Source organism: Silene latifolia, chromosome 8 (assembly GCF_048544455.1).
Source record: "Silene latifolia isolate original U9 population chromosome 8, ASM4854445v1, whole genome shotgun sequence".
NCBI classification, from domain to species: Eukaryota; Viridiplantae; Streptophyta; class Magnoliopsida; order Caryophyllales; family Caryophyllaceae; genus Silene; species Silene latifolia.
Genome location: NC_133533.1, coordinates 15,660,830 through 15,688,801, shown reverse-complemented (window position 1 = coordinate 15,688,801; position 27,972 = coordinate 15,660,830). Strand labels below are relative to the sequence as shown.

Below are 27,972 nucleotides of genomic sequence, written 5' to 3'. Positions count from 1 at the left end.
AATCAAATACCGAGTATTTGAAATTTATGGAGCCAAATTTATTAGGTTTTTTGAACTAGTAAAAACCCATATACATTATGCTACGCATCATCATAATGTATTTACGATGTATAAACCATAATTGCTAGATAAGATTATAAATGAAAAAATGGAGTAATAATTTAGGTGGATTATTAATAATAAAATATCGGTAACATGTGTTATTATTTGAAATAATATTTTTTTATGGTAAATAAATATATAAAAATAAAAATCATGTCAATATAATCAATGAATCACCTATAATATAAAAATAAAGTCAAAATAGTGGTTGTCATAAAAAAAAATGTTAGTATTGTGTTCCATTAATTTCCTCCTCCACTAGTACATCAAACAAAGACATTATCGTGATGATCATCTTTTCCTTGACAAAGTTATACATTGTCGTCAAACGTACAAATACACATAAAAGCCCCATAAATTTTATGAAACAAGAACAAGTTATTTACTCCCTCGGTTCTGTTCAATTGTTGTCATTGGATTTTGTCACAAAGATCAAGGAAAGAGGAGGGGACCAATTAATAAATGACAAGTGGATCGACCAAATTGAGTGTGAATGATCAAATTGCTCATCAAATTTATTCTTAAAATAGAAAGGACAACAATTAACTAAAACATCCCAAAATAAAATAGGATAATAAATGACTAGAACAGAGGGAGTATAATATACAGTGTATTCTACACACCATAATTATACAACTTATTAGTGACTAAGACACACAAGTTCATGCTATGAACATATAATGATGTAATAATGATGTAAGCAAGTGTTAGTTAGAAGGTAGTTACATCACTAATATATAAGCAACGATTAACAGATTATAATAAATTATTCTATTCATTCAATACATAACAACTTCTCTCTCTTACTTCTCTCTATAACAAACTCTCTCTAACAACATTCTTATAAGCTTACTAATGATCAACAATGGAGGATGCTCATCTTCACATGGTATCAGACGAACCGGGGGATTGATTCTGGTTTATTCTGGTTAATTCTGGTGTTGATCCTGGTTTTATTTGCTGATTTTGTTCATCAGTTTGTGAGAATTATTCTTCTCGATCTCTTTTTTTCTTTCGCTTCCGCAAAATTCTTCGATTGTTGATCATTTTTATGTGATTCTTGCTCGTTATTCTCTACTATCTTCAACTTTTCTTGATTGCTTTAGCTTCATCTTTGTGCAATCATGTCATCTGATACTAGTACTTCTGCTGTTGCTCCTTATGCTGTTCTTGATGATCCGTTATACATTTCTAACACTGATCAGCCGACATTGAAATTGACTGACATTAAATTCAATGGAAATAATAGTTTTCTTCAATGGAAACGAGAAGTTTATAATGCTCTAGTTGCCAAAAATAAAGAAGGTTTTATTGACGGTACTTGTAGAGCACCTGCTCAAACAGCTAACACATATCATCAATGGAGGAGGTGTGATCTTTTGATCATGCGTTGGATTACAAATTCTGTAGAACCTGAAATTGGTGAAACTTTGAAGTATGCTGCTAATGCTAAGGAAATGTGGCTTGAGTTGTTAGATAGGTATGGTCGGGTCAACAGTCTAGAAATTTACTCCTTAAAGAAAGATTTGGGACGTATTTCTCAGGAAAATGCTAGTTTGGTAGAATACTATAGCAAGATGAAAACAACTTGGGAAAGTCTTGATGAGTTAGATCCCATACCATACTGGACATGTGGTGCAATGACTAGTTGTACCTGTCAATTGTTAAAAAGGATTCTTGAAAGGGAGAATAATTCAAAACTTATACAATTCTTGATGGGACTCAATAATGGTTACGATACTGTTAAGACCACTGTCTTGTCTATGGATGCTTTACCACCTCTGAATAAGGCCTTAGGCTTGTTACAGAAGATTGAAAAACAAAGAGAAATCTCTGAACATACTATGGTACCTACTGAAGTGAATGCTTATGCTTCCATGAGATCTAATGATGCTCATCAGGGTGATTGGAAGCGTCAAAGGCATGATGTGACTCAAGATAAACCACCTAAGTTCTGTAATGGTTGTCAGAAAGGGGGGCCATACTGATGCTGAGTGCTTTCATCAGAAGCCCTGTGATTACTGTGGCAAGAAGGGACACCCAATATCAGGTTGCTATCAAAGAATCAGGCATCTTGCAAACAAAAATGGCAGGGGTGGTGGCAGGCATTCTGGTTCTGGTGGGAGGACCAATGTCTACCATATGAGAGCTAATAATGCTGAAGTTATGCAAACTGATAATCCACTTGATGTTCCTACTGCAGGTGGTTCAACTGTTCCTACTGCAGGGTGTTCAAACATGATGGGAGTTGACACTGCTGTGGTGACTGGCATTGTTCAGAATGTCATACAGCAGGTGTACAAAGCCATGTCAGACAAGTCATCTGCTGAAGACTCTTCAGTAAACTTTGCAGGTACTGACTTGTATTCTGAGGCATTTACAGTTGCACAAACATATGGTCAATTAGATTGGATAGTTGACACAGGTGCCTCAGACCATATGACGTCAAAAATGGACATACTTACCAATGTTAGGTCCTTGACTAAGCCTGTAGTTATTGGTCTTCCTGATGGGTCCATAAAGTTGGTAAATACAGTGGGTGATATCAAGCTAACATCTGCTGTTCATTTGAAGGATGTATTAGTGGTTCCAGATTTTAAACAAAATTTGCGATCAGTAAGCAAATTGATTCAGCAAACTCCCATGAATGTCTTATTTACATCTGAACATTGTGTGTTCCAGGACCTTATCAGTAAGGAAAGGCTTGGCATGGCTATAAAGAAAAGAGGCCTTTACTGGTTTGCCCTAGATTTGGAAATAAAGAATAAAGTCTCAAGAGTACAAGACTCAAGAGCTCTTGGACAGTCAAGCCATTTGTCTGATTCTAATGCTTGTAATGCTGAATGTAACCTTGAACTTTTTCATTCTAGGTTAGGACATGGTTCCTTTGATAAGCTGCAGCATGTAAAACCTTTGACAGTGGGATCAATGAAGAAGTTTAATTGTGGCACATGTCTTTTGTCTAAACTGCATATGTTGCCTTTCAATAGAAGTAATTCCTATGCTCAGGGATTGTTTGATCTAGTTCATATGGATCTATGAGATCCTTACAAAACTCCTACAATAACAGGAGCTAAATACTTCCTTACCATCCTTGATGATCATTCAAGGGTTACTTGGATATATATGTTCCAAAACAAGTTTCAGGTGGCCAATTTAATCAAAAATTTTCTTGCCTATGTTGAAACACAATTCAAAGGCAAGGTCAAGACATTTAGAAGTGATAATGGGTCAGAATTCTTACAAGAACAATGTTATGATTTGTTTAATGAGAAGGGTATTGTTCTGCAAAGAAGCATTGTGGGAAGACCACAACAAAATGGCCGTGTGGAAAGAAAGCACAGGCATTTAATTGAAACAGCAAGAGCTATAAAATTCATGCTAATTTGCCAATAAAATTATGGGGTGAGTGTGTATTGGCTGCCACATATTTGATTAACAAGATGCCAACCTCTATACTAGGCTGGAAAACACCATTTGAAGTCCTTTTTGGGAAACCAGCAACTTATGATGAGTTGAGAGTCTTAGGATGTTTGTGCTATGCACCCATGCCTCTCTCACACAAAGATAAATTTGGACCCAAGGGTAGGAAGTGTGTGTTCATTGGCTACCCATTTGGCCAAAAAGGTTACAAATTGTATGACCTACAGGATCACAAAACATTTGTAGCCAGGGATGTTATTTTTCAAGAAGAGATATTTCCTTTTAAAACTAATGCTGCTACTTCTTCAGAGGATTTAGGTTATACCAGTAATGATTTGGTGGATTTATTTCATCAGGATGATCCTATTTCCACAGGAAATATGCAGCTCAATGCTAGGGTAACACCTGAAACTGACACTGCTAACCAACAAAGAACATCTGCAGGCACTACTAAGCAGCAACCAGCTGTTGCTAACCAACAGAGAATGACAGTTCAGACTAGGACACCACCTAGGCAGTCTTCTAGGCCAACACAATTGTCCACAAGACTGAAGGGTTATTATTGTCCTCAGAGAGTACCTGCACAAAAGAATGCCTCTCAAGTTGTGCAATATACTTCTAATGCTCTCCATGCTTCTATTTTGGACAGTATGGTGGAGTTTTCTGAAGAATATGTCAACTCATTGTCAAAAGTTATCAATGAAGTTGAACCTACTACTTTTTTACAAGCACAGAAAGATCAGAGATGGTTAGAAGCCATGGATAAAGAGTTGCAGGCACTAGAACAAAATGAAACCTGGACCCTCACTACTCTGCCAGCAGGACATAAAGCTATTGGCTCAAAGTGGGTATACAAAGTAAAACATCGAGCAGATGGTTCAGTAGAACGTTTCAAAGCAAGGCTAGTGGCTAAGGGTTTCAATCAAGTTAAATACAAGGATTATGTTCATACCTTCTCTCCCGTTGCTAAGTTTGCAACAGTTAGAGTACTTCTTGCTTTGGCAGCTTCAAAAGGATGGCCACTCTATCAATTAGACATTAACAACGCTTTTTTACATGGCTATTTGGAGGAGGAAGTCTATATGACTCCACCAGAAGGTTACACCATAGCAAAACCTGGTCAAGTGTGTAAGCTAAAGAGATCTCTCTATGGTTTAAAGCAAGCTTCCCGTCAGTGGAACATAGAATTAACCAAGTTCTTACAAAATCAGGGTTTTGTTCAATCAAAACATGACTATTCTCTGTTTACTAGGATGCATCCAGTGACAAAGAAGTTCATCATAGCACTTGTCTATGTTGATGATGTACTATTGACAGGAGAATCAATTGAGGAAATTGACAGCATCAAGTTGGGTCTTGATAAGGCATTCACAATTAAGGATCTGAGCAAAATAAGGTATTTTCTGGGTCTAGAAATTGCAAGAAATGCATCTGGTTTGCTCTTGAATCAGAGAAAGTATACACTAGACATTATCAAGGATATGCAGATTGATATACGATTAATTTACTTCTAATTCCCCTCTTTCTTTTATGCATACCGACTCGTATCGAGTCGGTTTCGGGTGTTTTTCCTTGCATTTTGTGCCCAATGCCCGTACTTGTTACCTTGTGTATCCTTTTGTAGGAAACGATCCAAGTATAGAGGAATTGGGGCAAGAAAGGCACCCCATTGCCTTTACATGAAGAAGAGGTGAAGAAATGGTAAACATTGTGTTCTCACGGCAGACCGTGAAATGGGTCTAGCCACCGCAGAAACACACCCCGAGAATTACTTAAGAAGTTGAAGAAAAGTCAAGACTGTGTTTTTTGGCTTTGGCAGGCCGGCAGCCGCCCACCCGTAGAACACAAACTAGAGGATTTAATTGAAGAATTTGGTGAAAAACAAGCTTGACCTCGCTTGGGTAGGAGCACCTGGCAATGGTCAACCGGTATTACACACCCCAAAGAAGAAGAAGAAGTCTGAAGAAGGTGTTTTGCCGGCAGGCCGGCAGGCCGCCCACCGCAAAACACAAATGCCGATATTTTAATTCCTTGCGCGGTTTTGCCGGTTGGAGCACCGGCAGCCGGTGCACCGGCAAAACGCAGCAGCAGCGAGATTTGGGCTTTTCTCTCTTTTCTTCCTCTTTTCTTCCTAATCTTGTACAAGCCTATAAATACCCCCTCTTAAACCCTTTTGTACACACAACCCTAGATCCAGAATATTTACCCTTTCAAGTTTAAAACTTTGTTAATCTCTTTGTTAATCTTTCCTTAATTAGAGAAGTTCTTCAATTAATTAGTAATTGAATTTGGGTTTGTAAGAAGATTGAAGGTTCTCCTTCTTTATTATTTCTATCCAAATTCCTCTTTTGCTATTGAGTTGGTATTAATTCTCTCCCTATTTTCATTTGTTTACATTTTGTTCTTCCTTCCTTCATGTTTGTTTGATTGTTTATGTTAAAATTGTTGTTGTTGTTTGTTTGTTGTTATTTTCATCATTGTTCATCTTTCCTTTGTTTCTCTTTCATTTGTTCATCCTTGGATAGTTGTCCTCAAAGACTTAATCTTTGAGTTGATTGGGTTAAAGATTGTGTCTTTTAGTTTAATCAACCTTGTTATTAGATTAAATCATCTTTCTTTACAACTATTGTTGGATTGTTGCATGTTTAGTAGTAAGATTTATCTTCTCACCATGTTTATGACCAAAGTTTCCATCTTTATTGTTTATTTTGCAATTAGGACCATGATTAGTGAGTAGTCTTCTACTAGGGCTCGGTTTGACCCAAATGAGTAATTTCACTAATTGAATCTCATAAAGGCTAATTATTTGGGGAAATTGGTGAGGGTAGTTTGGAGGATTGATTTGGTTTATGGGTTGACTTTTGGGTAGTGTTGACTTACGACCCTTGACCACCAACGAGAGTTGGTTAGGTTGTGATTTGGATACCCGAGACTTGACCCTATTGTTAACCTTGGTTGAGACCGAAAGGGAGAACCGGGGTAGGACACCTCTAAACTAGCGTTTGAAATCGACCCTCGAGAGAGGGAGTGGGATGACCCGGAAATTGATGGGGCTTAACGACCTTAGCAAATATTGGACTACCTTGGGAAAATGCATGTTTTTGGGGTAGTCGAGTATTAAGTTAGGGATTCCGACCTTCGAACCCGAGAGGGGGGTCTTAGGCGAATTAGAGCCGTCACCTCCTCACCTAGCTACTCTTATGATTAGCCTAGAGATTTAATTGTGTGGGATTACGAATTGTTTGGGAAGAACCGAGTCTTAGGTTTTTAATCTATTTGATTTACATCTTTTCATTTTATCTTGCTCTTTCATCTATTCCTAATTCAGTTTGATTTCTCTTGTTGTTAGTAGTTCTAGTATAACCTTCCCCCGTTATTGCCGACTTAGCTAAACGATAGAGTTAAAACGATTAGTAGTCTTTCTAGCTCCTTGTGGGATCGACCCTTAATAGTGTACAACGATAAAATCGTGCACTTGCGAGGTATAGCTTGATACCATCAAGTTTTTGGCGCCGTTGCCGGGGAGTTCGGCTAGATATTAATTGTTTTCGTTCTTGTTTAGACTAAGTCTTTTGTTACTAATCCCTCTCTTAAGTGTGTAGGACTTTTTGCATGGTTAGGAGAGCTCGAAGAGGTCAACCAATACGCCCGATTGACCACGAGATCGAAGCAACCGCGAGAAGACTAAATTCACTCCGTAGAAGAGGGCTAATAGAAACACCGATTCCTCAAGAAAATTCAGTAATTGAGAACCTTCGAGAAGAACCACGGGTCTTTGAAACTTTCGAAAATCCTTTTGCAACACCGGAAACGGAAGTAACAATGGCCGTGGTTCCTATGAGAGATAACTTGGCTCCGAAAAAGGTGGTGAATCCGAGTATTGTCAAGCCACCTATTCAAGCCAACAATTTTGATGTGAAAGCCACCTTGCTACAACTTGTCCAAGGGAACCAATTCGGAGGGGGATCCACCGAAAACCCCAACGAGCATCTCAACGAGTTCTTGGATAGTTGTGACATGTTCATGGCCAATGGAGTGACGGAGGATGCCGTACGCCTTAGGCTTTTCCCTTACTCTTTGAGGGGAAGTGCCAAGGAATGGCTTAAAAGTTGTGAACCTGACTCTCTTCGGACTTGGGACGATGTCTCTAAGGCTTTCCTAAACAAGTATTTCCCACCCCAACGAACCGCAAGAATCAAGAGTGAGCTCCAAGGCTTCACCCAACAAGAAGATGAGACCCTTTATGAAGCATGGGAGAGGTACAAGGGCCTCCAAAGGCTATGTCCTCACCACGGTATTGGGGATGATGAGCTCATCAACAATTTCTATGAAGGGTTAAACAATGAGATGAAGATGAACCTTGATTCCGGCTCGGGGAAGGGAGCATTGGATAAGATAGATCACAAGACGGCGAAAGAGCTTATTGAAGAAATGGCTTCTCGTACCTTTCATTGGAACAATGATAGACATAAGAGGAAAGGGAAGTCAACGGTCGAATCGGCCAATAATGTTGAAGTAAAAGAGATGATAGAAGAGCTTAAGCAACAAGTTGCCTTGATGAGCTCAAGCAAAACATCTAGCAATTCTTCTATGAGGAACCAAGTCTATAGTTGTGAGCTTTGTGGAGACCAAGGACACCCCCCCCCCCCCCCAATGAGTGTCCTTTGGTGGTTGGAGATGGCAATTGTATGGAGCAAGTGAACGGGATATGGGAGTCTAGTCCGGCCAAGCAAGCATTTAACAACAACCAATATCACCCCGGAATGAGAGCCCACCCAAACTTCTCCTATGGCTCTCAAAATGTCCAAAACCCAACCTTCCAACAAAAGTCACAACAACCAAACTTTCAAGCTCCAAAATAAAACACAACATTCAATCAAGGTCCACCGGGTTTCCAAGGAAGAACCTTCCAACCAAGACAACAATTTCAATCACTTAACCCACCAACCACCCAACCTTTCCAACAAACCACCCAACCTTTCCAACAAACCACCCAACTTTTCCAACAAAACACCCAACCAAAGTCAAGCTTGGAACTCATGATGGAACAATTGATGACTTCCCAAAACCAACTTGTCAATACTCAAACACAATTCATCAACCATTCCACTCAAAAACATGACGAGACAACCTCATCCATCAACCAACTTAGGACCCAAATGCAAGCTTCTCAAAGGATGACGGACAACCAAATCTCCCAATTGGCCACCCAAATGAGCCAACTACAAGCCTCCCAAGGGAAATTCCCGGGTAAAACTGAGGAAAATCCGAAAACCATGAATGCTATCCACTTGAGGAGTGGTAGAGATTTGGAAGACATGGAATTTATCAAGAAAAGGAAGACTAGTAGACCGAGTAATGTCATTGAACCTCAAGTTGTGGTTGAACCTCCTAAGGTAATTGAAGAAAAGGAGGGAGAAGATGAACTCGTGGAAGTTGTTGTGGAAACTCCAAGAGTGATTGATGAACCAACAAAGGTGGTTGAAGAGCCTCAACAACAAGTTGTAAGAACTTATGTGCCACCAATTCCTTTTCCACAAAGGTTGGCAAGAGCCAAACTTGAACAAAAGTATGGGAAGTTCATTGACATGATGAAGGGTATCAACATCACCATGCCTTTCATTGATGCCGTAAAGGAGATTCCAAGCTATGGAAAGTTTTTGAAGGAACTCATCTCAAACAAAAACTCTTTGAGCCCGACAACTACGGTGAACTTATCCAAGGAGTGTAGTGCAATTCTCATGAATGAGGCTCCTCAAAAGCTTGAAGACCCGGGGAGCTTTTCCATACCTTGTAAGATTGGGACCGTGCACATTGAGAGGGCTTTGTGTGATTTGGGGGCAAGCATTAGTCTTATGCCCCTCAAAATTTTCAAGAAATTGAAAGGTTATGAGCTTTCACCAACAAGGGTTTCTCTCCAACTTGCGGATAGGTCGGTAAGATACCCAATTGGTCTTGTGGAGGATGTCCCACTCAAGGTGGGGAAACTTGCATTCCCATGTGATTTCTATGTTATGGACATCCCCGAAGACTCAAATATTCCCATCATATTGGGGCGCCCTTGCCTTTCTACGGGGGGTGCCATGATTGATGTGAAGAATGGGAAGCTTTCTTTACAAGTGGGTGAAGATAAGGTTGAATTCTCCTTGAACAAGGTTATGAAAGAGCCTTCGGAAGAAAAGTCTTGTTATATGATTGATGTGGTAGAAGAGTGGGTTGATATGAAGAAGTTTGATGAAGACAAGGGTTTGCAAGGGTTCCTTGAGGGCAAGGTAAAAGATTGCAAGGAGCACCGGGAGTATGCTTTAGCTATGGAAGCAACAATTGAAGAAGACCCGGACAAAGAATTTGAAAGCTTGAGAGGAGATGGTAAAAAGGAGGAGAGATCTACGCCTCCTCAAGTGGAGTTGAAACCTCTTCCCTCTACTCTTAAACATGCTTTCCTTGGCCCTAATGACACTTACCCTATTATTGTCAATAGTGCACTCAATGACACCGAACTTCAAAAGTTACTTGATGTTGTGAGAAAGTACAAGGATGTCATTGGGTACTCAATTGATGATATTAAGGGGATTAGCCCTTCTTTTTGCACCCATCGCATTCACTTGGAGGATGAGAGCATTGAGCCTCAACGCCGCCTTAACCCCGCTATGAAAGAAGTGGTTAGGAAGGAGGTGTTGAAGCTCTATGATGCAAGCATAATTTACCCTATCTCCGATAGTGCATGGGTGAGCCCGGTGCATGTTATGCCAAAGAAGGGCGAGGTCACGGTAGTCACCAATGACAAGAATGAGCTAATTCCAACAAGGGTCACAACCGGGTGGAGAATGTGTATAGACTATAGACGCCTCAACAAGGCAACTAGGAAAGACCATTTCCCCCTCCCTTTCCTTGACCAAATGTTGGAAAGACTTGCCCAACACTCTCATTTTTGCTACCTTGATGGATTTTCGGGATTTTTCCAAATCCCGATTCACCCTAATGACCAAGAAAAGACCACCTTCACGTGCCCGTTTGGAACCTTTGCTTATAGGCGCATGCCCTTTGGGCTTTGCAATGCGCCGGCCACATTTCAAAGATGCATGCTAGCTATATTTTTCGAATATGTTGAGAATATCATGGAGGTGTTTATGGACGATTTCTCCATCGTAGGCACCTCATTTGATGGATGTCTAGCTAATTTGGGTAAGGTCTTGAAAAGATGTCAAGAGAGCGGTCTAGTCTTGAATTGGGAGAAATGTCACTTTATGGTGACATCTGGGGTTGTTTTGGGTCATGTAGTGTCAAGTAAAGGCTTGGAAGTTGATCAAGCCAAGATAGAAGTGATTAAAACTTTACCCCCTCCCACTAATGTCAAAGGAGTAAGAAGTTTTCTTGGGCATGCCGGTTTCTACCGGAGATTTATCAAGGATTTTTCTTTGATTGCCCGACCTTTAACATTGTTGCTTGGAAAAGATGTGCCATTTGAATTTACTAATGAGTGTTTGGATGCTTTCAATAGGTTGAAGGAAGCTCTCATCACCGCTCCAATTATGCAACCTCCCACTTGGGGAGAACCTTTTGAGTTGATGTGCGATGCTAGTGATGTAGCGGTGGGAGCGGTGCTTGGACAAAAGAAGAATGGTAAACTTCATGCCATATATTATGCAAGCAAGACCTTGGATGAAGCTCAATCACACTACACCACCACCGAAAAGGAGCTTTTGGCGGTCATATATGCCATGAACAAGTTTCGTTCTTATTTGGTGGGCTCTAAGGTAATTGTGCACACCGATCACACGGCGTTGAGGCACTTGCTAATCAAGAAGGAGTCAAAACCACGCTTGATTCGGTGGATACTTTTGCTACAAGAGTTTGATATTGAAATTCGAGACAAGAAAGGTGTAGAAAACGTGGTAGCCGATCATCTTTCTCGGCTACTCCATGTCAAGGGTAAGGATGGATTTCCAATTGATGACTCCTTGCCGGATGATCAATTATTCGCACTTGCTTTGATGGATGTCCCTTGGTACGCGGATTATGTCAATTACTTGGTATCCGGGGTCATCCCACATGGTTATGACTCCCATAAGAAGAAGAAATTCTTTCACGATCTTAAGCAATATTTTTGGGAAGAACCATGCCTCTACAAGTCTTGTGCGGATGGGATTATTAGAAGATGCATCCCAAACGAAGAAGTACAACCCATAATCTCTCATTGCCATGACATGCCAAGTGGAGGGCATGGTAGTTCACGAAAAACCGCCGCAAGGGTACTCCAATGTGGATTCTTTTGGCCTTCCCTCTTTCATGATGTGGCGACCTACGTCAAGGGGTGTGACAAATGCCAAAGAAGTGGTAACATTTCAAAGAGGCATGAAATGCCAATGAACTACATACTTGAAGTGGAGGTATTCGATGTATGGGGCATTGACTATCAAGGCCCTTTCCCCTCATCAAATGGGAATGAGTATATCCTTGTAGCGGTGGACTACGTGAGCAAATGGGTTGAAGCCATTCCAACAAAGACTTGTGACGCAAAATCAGTAACCAAACTCATGGAGACGATCATATTCCCACGGTTTGGGGTTCCAAGAATTGTGATTAGTGACCGTGGAACTCATTTTCGGGAAAGGACTCTTGATGCTCTACTTAAGAAACATGGGGTGCAACATAGGCGGAGTCTTGCCTATCACCCACAAGCTAACGGCCAAGCCGAAATCTCTAACCGCGAGATCAAGATGATCCTTGAAAAGACCGTGAGCCGGTCAAGGAAAGATTGGTCAACCAAGCTCAATGATGCATTGTGGGCTTACCGGACCGCTTTCAAAACACCAATAGGAACTTCACCGTTCCGGTTGGTGTACGGGAAGCCTTGTCATTTGCCGGTCGAGTTGGAGCACAAGGCGCATTGGGCAATCCGCCTCCTTAACTTTGACTTGAAGAGCGCCGGAGAGAAGCGACTACTTGACATCAATGAGCTTGAAGAATTTAGGCTAGAGGCTTATGAGAGCTCTAGATTGTATAAGGAGAGGACCAAAAGATTCCATGACAAGGCCATCATTCGGAGAGAGTTCAAGGAGGGAGAGTTGGTCCTCCTCTTTAACTCAAGGTTCAAGTTGTTTGCAGGGAAGCTCAAGTCTAAGTGGTCGGGACCCTTCACCGTGGTCCGAGTCTATCCACATGGCGCTATTGAAATATCCGATGGAGATCAATCCTTCAAGGTGAACGGGCAAAGGCTCAAGCACTACGTTGCCAGAACCCCTATCATCAAGAATGTGAGCTCCATCGCCACCTATCTTCCAAATTATTGATTGTTATTCATAACTCCGTCGAGCCTACGACATAAAACAAGGGCGCTTCGTGGGAGGCAACCCATGCATCTTTGTATATAGCTTGCATTCTAGACTAGTAGTGAGAGATTTGGAGTCGTATTTTGTCTATTTGGATTGGTGACGGAGGTCACTTTTGAAGAACACAAGCATTATTTTCGTTGACCCGAAATCCCGACATCATGCGTCGGAGTAGTTGTGGAAAACAAGAATCCCGGGGTCAATGAAAAAGCTCGAATCCCGAGTTGAAGAAAAATTGAGCAAATTGGAAGAACACAACGAAAAATAGCTGTGTGTTGTGTTTTGCCGGTGGACCGGCAGCCGGTTGGTCCACCGGTAGCGAGGCCAAACTTATTTGCTGAAAAATTGAAGTAATGGTGTGTTTTGCCGGTAGGCCGGCAGCCGGCTCACCGGCAGAACACACCTGGCAAAGCTGAAAAACGAAGAACTGATGATGAGGAGTGTGTTTTGCCGGCAGGCCGGCAGCCGGCCCACCGGCAAAACACGCATGCTGACTTAGAAGATTTTGAATATTGGTGAAGAGGAGTGTTTTGCCGGTAGGCCGGCAGCCGGCTCACCGGCAAGACACTCATGCATTGAAGCTGGGAAGTTGATTTTTGAGTGAGGAGTGTGTTTTGCCGGTAGGCCGGCAGCCGGCTCACCGGTATAACACACCTAGTATTTGGGAAAATTAATTGAGAGGAGTGATTTGCCGGTGGACCGGCAGCCTGTTGGTCCACCGGCAGCGAGGTCAAAAATCTGAGGAGAGAAATTCGAAAAATAGGAAAAAGGGAAGTGCGTTTTACCGGTAGATCGGTTGCCGGTTCGCCAACCGGCAAAACGCACCCGCAAAACACAATTAAAACACGAGAAACCCTCATTTCCTCATTTCATTTCCTCTTTCTTCCTCCTTCACTCCTCCATTATTTTCCCCCTTTTTCAACCCTAACTCCATCAAAACTCAATCAAACTTCCACCAACCTTCACCAATCTACTCCAATCATCAAGATGGCCGCAAGAAGAACAAGAGCGGATATAGCAAGGGATCAAGCGGAGTTGATTGCTAGAGCCGCAAGTGATACGACCCCCGATCCGGACTTCCCTACGGTCGAGTTTGCCACACCAACTCAGAAGGGTAAGTTTATTCTCTTCAAAAATCGTCCCCTCACCCCAACTAAGTTTCTTCATCATCCGTCTTTGTCAACCCTTGGGATTGCTAGGGAGACGGAGGCTTTATTTACGGGGTGTGGCATGAGAGGAATATTTACCATGCATGAGTACACTTACCCCCGTATTACTTGGGAATTTTTTAGCAGTCTTAAGATTGCAAAACACCGGCAATCAAACATGGTGGCTACTCTTAGCTTTAGACTCATGAACCGGGAACACAACATCACTTTGGGTCGGTTGGCTACCATTTTCGGGCTGGAAAATGCGCCGTCACATACCCCTCCCGCTGATTTTCACTATTCCCGTGTTTGGAAAGCAATTTCGGGCCTTGATGATAAAGTTGGTGCGAAAAGGCCCGCGATAAGTTGCCACAACCCCGTCATTCGGGTGTGGCATAGATGTATGGGTTGCACCGTTCTTGCGGTGGATGAGCCATGGGTGTTTAGGACCCATGAACTTGAAATTTTGGGGTCCTACTTGTTCACAAAACCCACCCCTTTCCGAATTAATGTGGCTCACTACCTAGCCCTTCACCTTTCAAAGATAGCGAGTTCTCCGGGGCAAAAAGTCCCGATACATGTGGGTGGCATGATCACCCGAATTGCCCGCAATATGGACCGTCCGGTAGACCTTTCTACGATGAATTGGATACCCGGGGAGACTCACTTGACAAAGCACTACTTGACTACCAAGCTTGAGTGGCTCAAAGTAAACCCCCTTGATGGCCATGAATATTGGCAAATTAATCACAAGAACTCAATCCGGCTTCCAAATGTTACCGCTATAAAAATTGAAAAGGACAAGGATTTCTATCTCCTTGATATTGAAGCGGATCCACCCACCGACCAACCTCCTCCTAATATTCCTCGTGTTTATTCGAGAGACCGTAGAAGCGACACTCCCTCCTCCCTACATTACACCGCACCTCAAACCCACCAACCACCACCTTGGCAATTTCAACAAGGGGAGTCCTCCTCGGGCCAACCTTCTTATCCTCCCTTACCACCATCTCTCACCGAGTGGATGGAGAAGATGGACGTTGCCACGGCGAAAGCCGCTAGTGAGAGGGACATTTTGGGGAGAAAGTTGGACCGGATATACTATGATCAAGCTACCGGTACTTATCCCATCTACGATGATTTTTGTCGACGGGATTACGTGGGCTATGAGGACCCTCACCCCTCTTACTTCACTTGGCCCGATGGGAAATACCCGAGAGCGGATGGGAGTATAGTCCACGGAGGTCTTAACCTCCAACCGGACTACTTTGCGGCCCCCGTTTTTCCCCTAGGCCCGAGCATCGTCCGGAGGGCCATGATGCCCAATGGTTAAGGGGAGTTCGGCCCTATTTTGCTAGTGATGCTGGTGCATCGGGATCCGGTGGTGGTTTCACGGGAGGAGATAACGGCGTCATGGACATGAGTGGCGATTTCACGGGAGGTTTCCCGGGTGTCGGCGGTAGTGGAGGTAATTTCACCTTCAACCCCGAGGATTTGATTCAAAGCTCCGACTTTAATACCGGAGATAACAATGATGAAGATGATGATGATGAGATGGGGTCTTAGTCCCCGAGTTGATGGCTTATTATCCTCCCTTTTCAATCCAAAGCCTTTGGTATGCTCCTCTTATTCAATCCAAATGACAAGTACGATCTCTCCCTTTTATCCAAATTCTCTCCTTCACGTTTAATTTTTCGCATGCATTTAGTTGATAATTCATTTAGTTGCATTCATATAGGATTGCATTAGATTTCAATTTTGTAATATATTGTCACATTTAGTAATTGCATTCACTTAGCATAACTTGCATTGTCATTTAAATTTTGCATATAGAATAGAGCATGCATTGCATTTTCAAAAAAAAAAAAAAAACCAACTAAAAATTGAAAAAATGATAAAAACCACCAAAAACATGTTATTTTATTTCACTAACTTGCCCACCCATGTCTATAAATAAGTGTGGGGAGGGCCTAAAAAAAAACAAAAACATGTCTTTTAATTTAAATTTCCTCCACATTTATTTCCATTTGGAAGCAATGTAAATAAATAAGTGTGGGGAGGGAGTTCTTATATCAAAAATTAACAAAAATATGTCTTTTTAATTTTTCAAAACCAAAAATCACAAAAATATGTTATTTTCCCTTTCAAAAATCAAAAAAATTATAAAAAATATGTTCCTTTCTTTTTCTTATTCACTCCCTATGCTTTTGTCCATTGAGGACAATGTACATCTCAAGTGTGGGGAGGGAAATATCCACTCTTGTGAATATTTGTTTATATCTGTAAATGCTTATAATTAGATAAAATGCCTAAAAATTGAAAAATTTCTGAAAAATTCAAAAAATTTGCATTGTATATATATGTTGTTTTGTCTAACCTTTGGCATGGCACATTGACCACTTGAGGCAAAAAGGAGCTAGAAGACCGCTTGGTATAATCCTTCCTACCTCTTGCTCCTTTTACTATTCTTTCTTTTTGGTATCTTGGATATTTTGAAGGAGAATGGGAATTTTGTTGCTTTGGGTGTCTCCTTGGGAGACCGTTTGGATTTTTGGTGTTGATGTGCTGCGAGGATTAGCCAATTTGTTGCACGTTTCATTTCTTGTTTGTTTAAATTTCCGCATGCATTTGTTCACATGTAAATATATGTTGCATTTCTTTCTTTTTGCATTGAGTTTGTATATAAACTTTTAAGGAACAACATGGTCAAGGAAGGGAACCAAGTACCCCCATGATGAGCTAATGTGCCCAATTGTGCCTTTCCCCTCCTCGTGACTCGCACCCGTGGCCTCTTAGTTAGCCGAGGAAGGAGGGCTTGACCAATGAGTTTGGACCGATCTTGTGAGACCTAGGGCCGTAGACTAGACCTTTGGCTCGACTTAGCTACTCAAAGGTAAGGGTAGAGCCTCCTAGGGTGGGTACATTCATACCCCGCCCTCATCTAGGTTCGAGAGTAGGTCTCCTCGCGAGGCGTGTCACATCATTACGCATAAGTGTGCCGCATTGTCCTTAGACCATGAAATTGCATTACATTTTTGTGCGCATGATATGAAGCAAAAATCAGTTTTTATGAGCCTCACATAGCTAAATAGCCTTGTTTTCCCCCCTACATTGTTTCCCTTTTTGATTCACCCCCTTTGAGCTTAGCCTTTTCATTTGGCAAACCCACCTAAATAGCTACAATCCCATAACCACCCTTCCTTAATCAAGAATTGGTCGGTTTTTGTAGTTGTGTTGTAGGAGGTGATTTGGGGCATAGTGATGGATAGTATACATATCCATTTGGGTCGGAATTTGGTATGATTTGGCATTATATATAAATAAGAGGTTTTGAAAAAGAAATGAAAAACAAAATAGAAAAGTGAAAAAGTCATGAAAAATAAAAAAAAAATGAGTTGTGTTGTATATATTTGTTTGTTGTCAAGAAAAAAGAAAAAGGCAAGCAACACCCCTACTCATCATTTAAAGGGGTAGAAAAAGCCGTTGCTAAATAAAAGGGCAAATTGATGTTTTTCCAAAGATGAGTCGGGTTTACACATTTTTTGCATGGCTTGGGAAATCGAGTCGTTGTTACGGTGTAGACGTTACCATTTGTTGAAATAAAAGGAGTTTTGTCAAATTTTTCCTACTTGAGTTGGGTTTGTGCAATTTTTGCATAGTTTTGGTCATCATTGCTATGTTAGGGCATAGACGTGTCTCATGTGTTGCAATAAGAGATGGGATGTGATGTGTCGACAATTCTTGATTTGAGCTCCACATGTCCAAACGGTGCTTGCACCAATCCCGTTTCGACCTTCTCCTTAGCCCCGTTTTAACCCTTACTTCATTTCGTGTGCATTCTACCATTGTTGCATTTCATTGGACATAGGACGATCTTACACATTAGATTGCGGGCACGTTTTCGCTAGTTGAGTTAGTCGAGTGATTTTGGTAACTATTTGTCACAAAAATCACCTTGTTCTTTCATTGAGTGACGAGTGAAAATCGTGAGGATGTCGTTGCCTTGGTCCCCTTAGTCATGGGTCCTTTGGTCGAATCTTGTGTCGGCTTTGTAATTCTCGGCGGTTTTGTCCTATTTCCCCTTACCCCGCTCTTGAATTTGTTTCTTGAGCATTGGTCACACAAGGGTTGCTTTTGTCACATTTAGGGGGTTGGCACCTCAATTGGCACTTCTGAGACGGTACTCCCGACCAAGACCGTGTTTTGTTATTTGAAAAATTCGGCCACTTAGATGAGGAAAGTGGATCATTTTGTTAGATGCATTCTATTTGTTGATTACGTGCTTTCTTGATGAATGCGTCGAAATTTTTGTAGCAAGACCCAACTTGCCTTGCAATAGGGCACTCTCCCCTCATGAGTGTCAAATTGCGAGTTGAAGGGGCATTGAGTGCGCTAATACTCGATCGGCTTAAGTAGTAGTTTAGTTGAGTGATGCTTATATTGTGCATCCACTCTCCATATCTATCATAATAATGCTTTGTACATTTGGTTTTGGGACTTACTCGGGGACGAGTAAGGTTTAAGTGTGGGGAGGTTTGATATACGATTAATTTACTTCTAATTCCCCTCTTTCTTTTATGCATACCGACTCGTATCGAGTCGGTTTCGGGTGTTTTTCCTTGCATTTTATGCCCAATGCCCGTACTTGTTACCTTGTGTATCCTTTTGTAGGAAACGATCCAACTATAGAGGAATTGGGGCAAGAAAGGCACCCCATTGCCTTTACATGAAGAAGAGGTGAAGAAATGGTAAACATTGTGTTCTCGCCGGAGACCGGCAATGGGCTAGCCACCGCAACACACCCCGAGAATTACTTAAGAAGTTGAAGAAAAGTCAAGATCGTGTTTTTGGCAGGGCCGGCAGCTGCCTACCGGTAGAACACAGCTAGAGGATTTAATTGAAGAATTTGGTGAAAAACAAGCTTAACCTCGCTGCCGGTAGGAGCACCGGCAGCCGGTCAACCGGTATTACACACCCCAAAGAAGAAGAAGAACTCCTGAAGAAGGTGTTTTGCCGGCAGGCCGGCAGCCGGCCCACCGGCAAAACACAAATGCCAGATATTTTAATTCCTTGCGCGGTTTTGCCGGTTGGAGCACCGGCAGCCGGTGCACCGGCAAAACGCAGCAGCTGCGAGATTTGGGCTTTTTTCTCTTTTCTTCCTCTTTTCTTCCTAATCTTCTACAAGCCTATAAATACCCCCTCTTAAACCCTTTTGTACACACAACCCTAGATCCAGAATATTTACCCTTTCAAGTTTAAAACTTTGTTAATCTCTTTGTTAATCTTTCCTTAATTAGAGAAGTTCTTCAATTAATTAGTAATTGAATTTGGGTTTGTAAGAAGATTGAAGGTTCTCCTTCTTTATTATTTCTATCCATATTCCTCTTTTGCTATTGAGTTGGTATTAATTCTCTCCCTATTTTCATTTGTTTACATTTTGTTCTTCCTTCATGTTTGTTTGATTGTTTATGTTAAAATTGTTGTTGTTGTTTGTTTGTTGTTATTTTCATCATTGTTCATCTTTTCATTGTTCATCTTTCCTTTGTTTCTCTTTCATTTGTTCATCCTTGGATAGTTGTCCTCAAAGACTTAATCTTTGAGTTGATTGGGTTAAAGATTGTGTCTTTTAGTTTAATCAACCTTGTTATTAGATTAAATCATCTTTCTTTACAACTATTGTTGGATTGTTGCATGTTTAGTAGTAAGATTTATCTTCTCACCATGTTTATGACCAAAGTTTCCATCTTTATTGTTTATTTTGCAATTAGGACCATGATTAGTGAGTAGTCTTCTACTAGGGCTCGGTTTGACCCAACATGAGTAATTTCACTAATTGAATCTCATAAAGGCTAATTATTTGGGGAAATTGGTGAGGGTAGTTTGGAGGATTGATTTGGTTTATGGGTTGACTTTTGGGTAGTGTTGACTTACGACCCTTGACCACCAACGAGAGTTAGTTAGGTTGTGATTTGGATACCCGAGACTTGACCCTATTGTTAATAACCTTGGTTGAGACCGAAAGGGAGAACCGGGGTAGGACACCTCTAAACTAGCGTTTGAAATCGACCCTCGAGAGAGGGAGTGGGATGACCCGGAAATTGATGGGGCTTAACGACCTTAGCAAATATTGGACTACCTTGGGAAAATGCATGTTTTTGGGGTAGTCGGGTATTGAGTTAGGGATTCCGACCTTCGAACCCGAGAGGGGGGTTGTTGGGTAGTACTAGTGTCTTATTTCGAACCCGAGAGGGGGGTCTTAGGCGAATTAGAGCCGTCACCTCCTCACCTAGCTACTCTTATGATTAGCCTAGAGATTTAATTGTGTGGGATTACGATTTTTTTGGGAATAACCGAGTCTTAGGTTTTTAATCTATTTGATTTACATCTTTTTATTTTATCTTGCTCTTTCATCTATTCCTAATTCAGTTTGATTTCTCTTGTTGTTAGTAGTTCTAGTATAACCTTCCCCCGTTATTGCCGACTTAGCTAAACGATAGAGTTAAAACGAATAGTAGTCTTCCTAGCTCCTTGTGGGATCGACCCTTAATAGTGTACAACGATAAAATCGTGCACTTGCGAGGTATAGCTTGATACCATCACAGATGGAAGATTGCATACCTGCAGACTTTCCAATGGCACGAGGATTGAAACTCTCTACTGATTCAGGAGAAATTTTCCCTGATCCAGAACGTTACAGATGACTTATAGGTAGATTACTGTACCTAAATATGACACGGCCAGACATCTCTTACTCTACACAGCATTTGAGTCAATTTCTTCAACAACCAAGAGTGCCACACATGCAGGCAGCAATACATGTGGTCAGGTATTTGAAGAAAACAATGAATTCTGGTTTGTACTATCCTGCAAACACTCCCTTAACTGTTACTGCATATAGTGACTCAGACTGGGGTCAATGTGCGTTTTCAGCAAGATCTCTAAGTGGGTATTGCATATTCATGGGAAGTCCCTCGTTTCCTGGAAAACTAAAAAGCAAAAGATGGTTAGAAAGAGTTCAACAGAGGCTGAATACCGCAGCATGTCTTTTACTACAAGTGAGATGGTGTGGATTGACAACCTTTTATCTGATTTGCAAGTCAGTATACCAAAACCCATTCCTCTTTTCTGCGATAACAAAGCCGCACAACACATTGCTCAGAATCCTATCTTTCATGAGCGAACAAAACACTTAGATATCGACTGTCACTATGTTCGAGATAAATTACAAGAAGGATTTCTGGTTCCCTAACATGTTCGAACAGGAATGCAGCTAGCAGATTTACTGACAAAGGCATTAGGCTCCCAACAGCATAATTTTCTAAGTACCAAGCTTGGATTACAACTTCAGAATTGTAATCCAGCTTGAGGGAGGAATATGAACATATAATGATGTAAGCAAGTGTTAGTTAGAAGGTAGTTACATCACTAGTATATAAGCAACGATTAACAGATTGTAATAAATTATTCTATTCATTCAATACATAACAACTTCTCTCTCTTACTTCTCTCTATAACAAACTCTCTCTAACAACATTCTTATAAGCTTACTAATGATCAACAATGGAGGATGCTCATCTTCACACATGCCTTACTATTTTGGCTATTTGCCAAGAGAGCATGTTCTTTGGTTTAATTACCACTTAGCCAAAAATGACATGGATTTGGTTAAAACATCAAATTCTTATCAAGGAAATGACCAAAATGGTCAATTTAGAGTTCTCATTGGATAAAAGATGAGCATCCCAAATCTTAGCATACCTATAAAAAAGTTCATCCATAATGTCTTCCCCAAAATGGTGTTCTAGCATCGACTCTATCACGGCTCTATGCATCTTAGCTATTGTTTCTCCTCTTGTAAGTCGTCCTTCAAATGAATTTAACTCTTGTTCGATTCCGCTCCCTCCATCCCACTCGACTTCAATCGCTGCGAAATGATCTCCATAAAACGACGTTTCTTCTTCTATTAGTAGTTTAACTTCTTCAAGGGATGGTGCATACAATGGTACATTCAAAGAATCCAACTTCTCTTCTTCTACAAGTCCCTACATCATGCATAATAACACTTTACTTAAATATTTCACTAATCAATTACGTATTTACTTAAATAGTCACTTGTTTATCATGGATTAAGATAAGATAACTTTTACAAAGGATGAAAGAAATGTAGTTAAGTCGTGTCATAAACTATTTTATATTTTTACTTAATTTTCGTTTGGTAATTGGTATATAACGGTCTCTCATGAGACCTATTATGAATGAGTTGCCCGTTGTTTATCCTTTTTCCTTTTTATTAATCTTGTGTGGTCTCTAAGAAAAAATTTAATTGCATTTATTTTTATTCTTATATTACTTTACAAAAGTATTTAATATTTAATTTTGTAAAAACAATCTAATCACATTCGTGTATAATTTTTAAATTTCTTAATGTATTTGAGGTAAAATATTTGAAACTTTTCCATAATAAAATTACATAGTTGACTGAAAACGAGGAAGTATATTACTCGTATAATGATTGACTGGAGCAGAATTAGGGGGGCAGGTGTCCACCCCCGATTGTTCTAACAAGATTTGAACCTTCAACATCAAAGTATTATACCAACTAATTAACTATTGAAACACTTGTGCTAATTGGTCAATTATGTACATAAAACCTTCTATTTGATAAGAAATATTAATCGTCAATAAATACATTTATTAAAAATTAATTATATTTGACAATAGAACACTTTATTAAAAAAAATTGTAGAGACTAATTATTTTTCATTTTTGTTTACTCTATTTAACATTATTATAGGGGAAAATATTCGATATACAAAAATATTTTAATTTATTATAGATAGAAGATAATTTATTTAAAAAGAAAATTGTGCTCCAAGGTCCGGACCAGAAAAATGGACCGGACCGGACCATTTGGTCTGGACCAGACCCAGACCGAATTATTTTGGTCCGGTCTTCGGTCCTCACTTTTTCAAGGTTAGGTCTTCGGTCCGGTTCAAGACCGGTTAATTTAGCTCCAGACCGAATGGACCAAATTTCATGTTTTTAATGACGTAATAGTAAAATATTATGAATCAAATTAGTATTTCATCTTAAAAAGACATTATAAATTAGTATTGTCAATGATTTTCATAAAAAGAGTCGTCTAATTATTTAAATGCATTTTATTTAGCAAAACTAAAATGTAATTGTCGTTTACAAAATGGTGAAAAAACTAATTTTAGTTCATTTCGGTCTAAGACAGGACCGGACCGGACCAAATATTTAAGGTTTGGTCCGGTCGAAGACCGAAAGTTTTAGGACCGGTCTTCAATCCTCTAAATTTTTATTTTTTGTCTTTGGTCCGGTTCAATTCAGTCTTGGACCGATTCTCAGCCCTATCTGCCACAATATTTTTGTCTTCTTGACTCTAGACTTAAGACTTCTGATATATAGTTTTTATTTTAAGTTAAAACAATGGAAATTTGTATGCATGGTGATTAGTGAATAATAACCTCAGAAACCATGGTCATTAGAGCTCGATCAATGAGCTCCAATGGAAAATAATCTTCTTCATAATTGGAAATACTAGATCTCTTGCCCATAAATGACAAAACCATTCGTCCTCCTAAAACCACTTCTTGTGAACGACATTTAAGAAATGACAAAAAGTCCTTTCTAAATTGTAACTTGTATGCGTCAATCACATGGCTTGGACTTGTCACCGATAGATATATCTTTCCCATATTTTTTGGACCATCTTTACCATCCAACCCTATCGGCACCTGCAAATTTACGTTTATTTTTAGCACAAAGATCAGAAAAGAGAAAGAATTATTTGTAATTATTCTTATTAGTCATTAGAGGATAAGTAGACAATGATAGATATGAGTAATCAATTTTCTCGTCAAAACCATTTTCAATATAAAAAGTAAACAAATGAATAAAACACCAAAAAAAAAAGAATAGGTAAACAAATGATCGGACAAATAAGACTATATTATTTGAGTCAAATATAAATATCAACTTAACATTTACAAGTATGTTTTACTTATTTTGAGTTCGAATATATCTTTAATTATTTGGACATTCTAAGTAAGGATAAGGTCAAGGTCACTAAAAAGGGTTGATCGGACCCTTTTAATTGTATTAGATCAACCACTAGTTATCCGAGTGTATCCTAGTTAGCAGGGGCGGCCGGTGAGTTCGGAAGGCCCTGTTCCGATTATCAAGTGGAGGCCCCAAAACTATTAATCGCCATTTACTTGAGGTCCTAAACAAAAATTATTAACACCGAGCTCATAATAATTGATCATCGTCGACTCGTCGTACATTTTTATGAAGTAACCGAAAAAACAAGAATTTGAGAAAAAAAGACAGGTTAAGATATATGAAATAAAAGGAAAAAAAGGAGATGCTACGGTTTATTTTAGGCATATATAAAACGCAAATTATATAAATAAGACGATTTCATATTATGAGACGATTCACTTTTGTAAAATAAGTACTTCGTATTTGTTTATTTGTTATAAATGCCTTGTCTTTTTACACAATAAAATCGTCCACACAATAATTAATAATTTAATATAAAGTATAAATATCAATAAAAAAATAAAAAGATGAAGATGCTTCGTATAACAAAAGAACTGAGAACCAAGAAAAGTAAAAAAAAACAGTGTACTTTCAGCCAATAAATTTAAATAAATAAATTTAAAGAACTCATGGGAATTGGGGATGCATGTGTATTTTTGGTAAACAAAAGATACTATAGAGTGTAGACTAGCGACTTTACGGAGTAGTCCACAAAGAGGAAAAGGCCAAAGTCATTTTCTTTAATGTTATGGATTGGACTTAGATTTTAGGGGCCTATTTTCTTTTGGGCCCTTGTGCAGTGAACCGGATTGCACAGCCTTTGGGCCGCCCCTGCTAGTTAGACCCCTCAGCCTCTCTCCTTAACAACAAGATAGAACATTTATTTTATAAAAATATTATGAAATCAGATAATATGTAAAGAAAAATGAAAATAAAGAAATAATTTGAAGTTACATCTTACTCCGTATAAGAAGCAGAACTTATATAGAAAGATGAAAAGTGAAACATCTTAGTGAAATTCAGCATACAAAAATATAAAACATCTTTGTGAAGAAAACAGTTATACAAAACAAAGAAAAATGAGTTAACGTCACCCACCTGCGAGAGCCAATGAAGGCTAGAAGAAGAGTGGACAAAGTGCAAGGAGTGATTAGGGAGCAATCTCTCATAAAAGTTACCAGGGAGACCAGCTATGAAACAATGTCCAAAACCAACACCCTTTTCCTCTCTTACCCTCTTTTGAAGACTTGGTATAAAACTAAACGCCCCATTGAAGTCGTTACTCGGCAAATCAACCAAGTACACCATAAAATTGGCTACTTTTTGTCTCGTTTCGACCACGTCCATGATCGTTGTCACTGTGTCTAGGGCTGTTGGTCCCGATGAGCAGCCTAGCTCGGCAATCGTAATTGTGTGCCATGGAATGCCTGTGTTAAGGTAGTCATGCATTGCTGCCTCCACATATGGTTTTGTGATGGACAATATCTTGCTCTATGTCAATTATAAAGAAAATGTTAAGTACTATTGCATGTTATTAACAGAAATGTTAAGTACTATTGCATGTTATCTATTTGATTTTCTCTCTGAGAACAATTTAAATAATGATAATTATTTAGGGTTTTTAGGACGGAGTAATTCACTAAAACTCGTCTATTGTCTTTGAGAAATGGAGGTTCATTACCTATTAATGGTCTGGATTAAACTTTTGTTCCTATCGTGTGGTTGTAAATTTATTTGATAAAGAAAAGGTTAATGAGTGAGATTAGGATATATGATATAATATTCTTTGTGAGAGGAAATAGAGAGTATAACATGAAAAATAAGTGAATTTTCAATTTTAATTCTATAAATAATATACTAAAAAGTAAAACTTTATAAATACTGTGCATATATTGCACAAGGTCTATATTAATAACTCTATAAATACCGCGCATTTATTGCGCTGGATCTAAACTAGTTATTTTGAAACTAATTAAGGCTCTAATGTTCTCGTCGTTGTTGAAATATTTGAAAAAAAAATTGGACCATAATCTTTTTGTATGGAATTATTATTTATATGAACAATTTTTTGAGTATAAAATTTCCTAGTAAATATATAGTTTTTCTTAATTCTTAACATATTTAATTTAACGTCAAAATTTTGGAATTTTGGTCCTAGAAATCAAATGAGCAAGTATGAATATAAGATGAATGGTTAATTAAGCGTTACTTATTGAATTATGCATGATTTTTACTAAAAAAAAAGTAGAAAAAAAATTCAGTTATTGCTTCTTTAGCTCTGCTCGACGATAAATTTTTATTTTTTTTTCAATTCAGTTTTACTAGGAAGTAAGTTTTACCTGAATAGTACAGTTCTTTGCATAACTGGTCTCCCCTCCACCTTTATTCATGTGAAATACTTGAAGCATGTTCATTGTCATCCTCGAAACTAAACAATTATAAAAAATATTACAAAAGTTTATTATTATTTAATTATTGGAAGGAAGAATAAGAAAATAAATATTTATGTGATTGTCTAGTTTGGTTGAGGCTAATATATACCTTTAAGGTATACTGTAGTCTGTAGTCTGTAGTCAATATTCTATCATGTCCTTGACAATTGACATGCAATAGTTTTAAGGCCACATGCATATAAACTAATCAAGGTTTGTACGATGAAAACAGAACAAAACATGGTGCGTAATTTATAGGTCTCGTCCGTTTAACTTTGTGGATAGTGATATTTGTGTAAATGCATGATTAAAATTAAAGTTAAAAGTCTTGTTAATATTGAGATGAATGCTTAGCAACATACAGGGGCGAAACTAGGAACGAAATATATCTAGGGTTAGATTTATAGACTATTGAAACTTATTGGTAACAAAAATTTCAAAACATTGGCAGATCCGTGTATGGATTTTCGGGTTCTTGAACACTCGAAAAATAAAAGTTTTTTGTGTATTCTGTCCAATTTCTAGGCTAAATAAAATTAAATATATACTTTTTACTCAAAAATGGCCTTAATATATTGATTGGAATCCCAAAGACAAAATTTTACGGATCCGTTACTCCGTTACTAACCGCGACATAATTTTCTATTGAGACAGATTGTAACTATTTTAATTAATTTTGCATGAGCAATACGATGAAAATCCAACATATTAAGATCAACCAATATTAAAGATTAGCAAAAAGAAGGTATGAAAAAAAATGTTCTATTTTAGTCATATACAATTTTTTTATCAATCAAATATTTTATAATGGTAACAATATAAACCCTCAATAATTACTTGATAAAATATTCAAAAGCTTATGAAATTGGATTTTTGTAAGACAAAAAAATAATATTGGAGTTTGTGAGGAATGGATATTTAAATTAAGAGGAAAAAAAGTGCATCTGTGGGGGTCGAAGCCGGGTCTTTTGGTTAGAAGTACAGATCAATTACCAATTGAGCTACAAGATAATAATGAAAACATAGTACACTGAATTATATTTTAAATTCATCTAGGGCTATAACCCTAGTAAAAACGGGCTAAATCCGCCCCTGGCAACATATACAATTAAAGTCTCATCGTTTATGGGAAGATTCATTAGATATCTTCACTAATTATGGTAACACAAAGTTTATTCTTACATTTCTCATGAGAATATGTTGTGAATCTTCCCATATTTATATTCTTAATGTGTGCCCTTAGGGCGCACGTTAGAAAAACTCTTTTAATAATGATAACACTATTCATTGCTCATTATATGAGATTCTAGATACCGAAGATGTCTTAGTCTAGTGGTTAAGACGGAGGTATTGTGGACAATAGGTCCCAGATTCGAATCTCCCTGCCCTTTATTGTAATGCGACATAAGTGCGCGCTTTGATTGACCAAAAACAAATTATATGAGATTCTAGATACAGTACAATTTT

At 39.0% G+C, this 27,972-nt stretch overlaps 1 protein-coding gene and 1 non-coding gene across 2 annotated transcripts; both read right to left on the bottom strand.

Moving 5' to 3' along the window:
* Nucleotides 1-649: 649 nt before the first annotated feature.
* LOC141596470 (putative jasmonic acid carboxyl methyltransferase 2) lies at nucleotides 650-26,597 on the bottom strand. Its single transcript, XM_074416647.1, has 5 exons — nucleotides 26,413-26,597; nucleotides 25,172-25,564; nucleotides 23,497-23,766; nucleotides 21,589-22,047; nucleotides 650-769 (listed from the first exon to the last, which is right to left on the bottom strand). Exons 1-4 carry the CDS (start codon nucleotides 26,491-26,493, stop codon nucleotides 21,679-21,681), a joined length of 1,113 nt encoding a protein of 370 aa, XP_074272748.1. The 5' UTR covers nucleotides 26,494-26,597; the 3' UTR covers nucleotides 650-769; nucleotides 21,589-21,678.
* On the bottom strand, nucleotides 7,717-7,823 carry LOC141597671 (small nucleolar RNA R71). The gene has a single exon (XR_012522894.1). It is a non-coding gene; the product is annotated as a small nucleolar RNA R71 (small nucleolar RNA).
* Nucleotides 26,598-27,972: the final 1,375 nt, after the last annotated feature.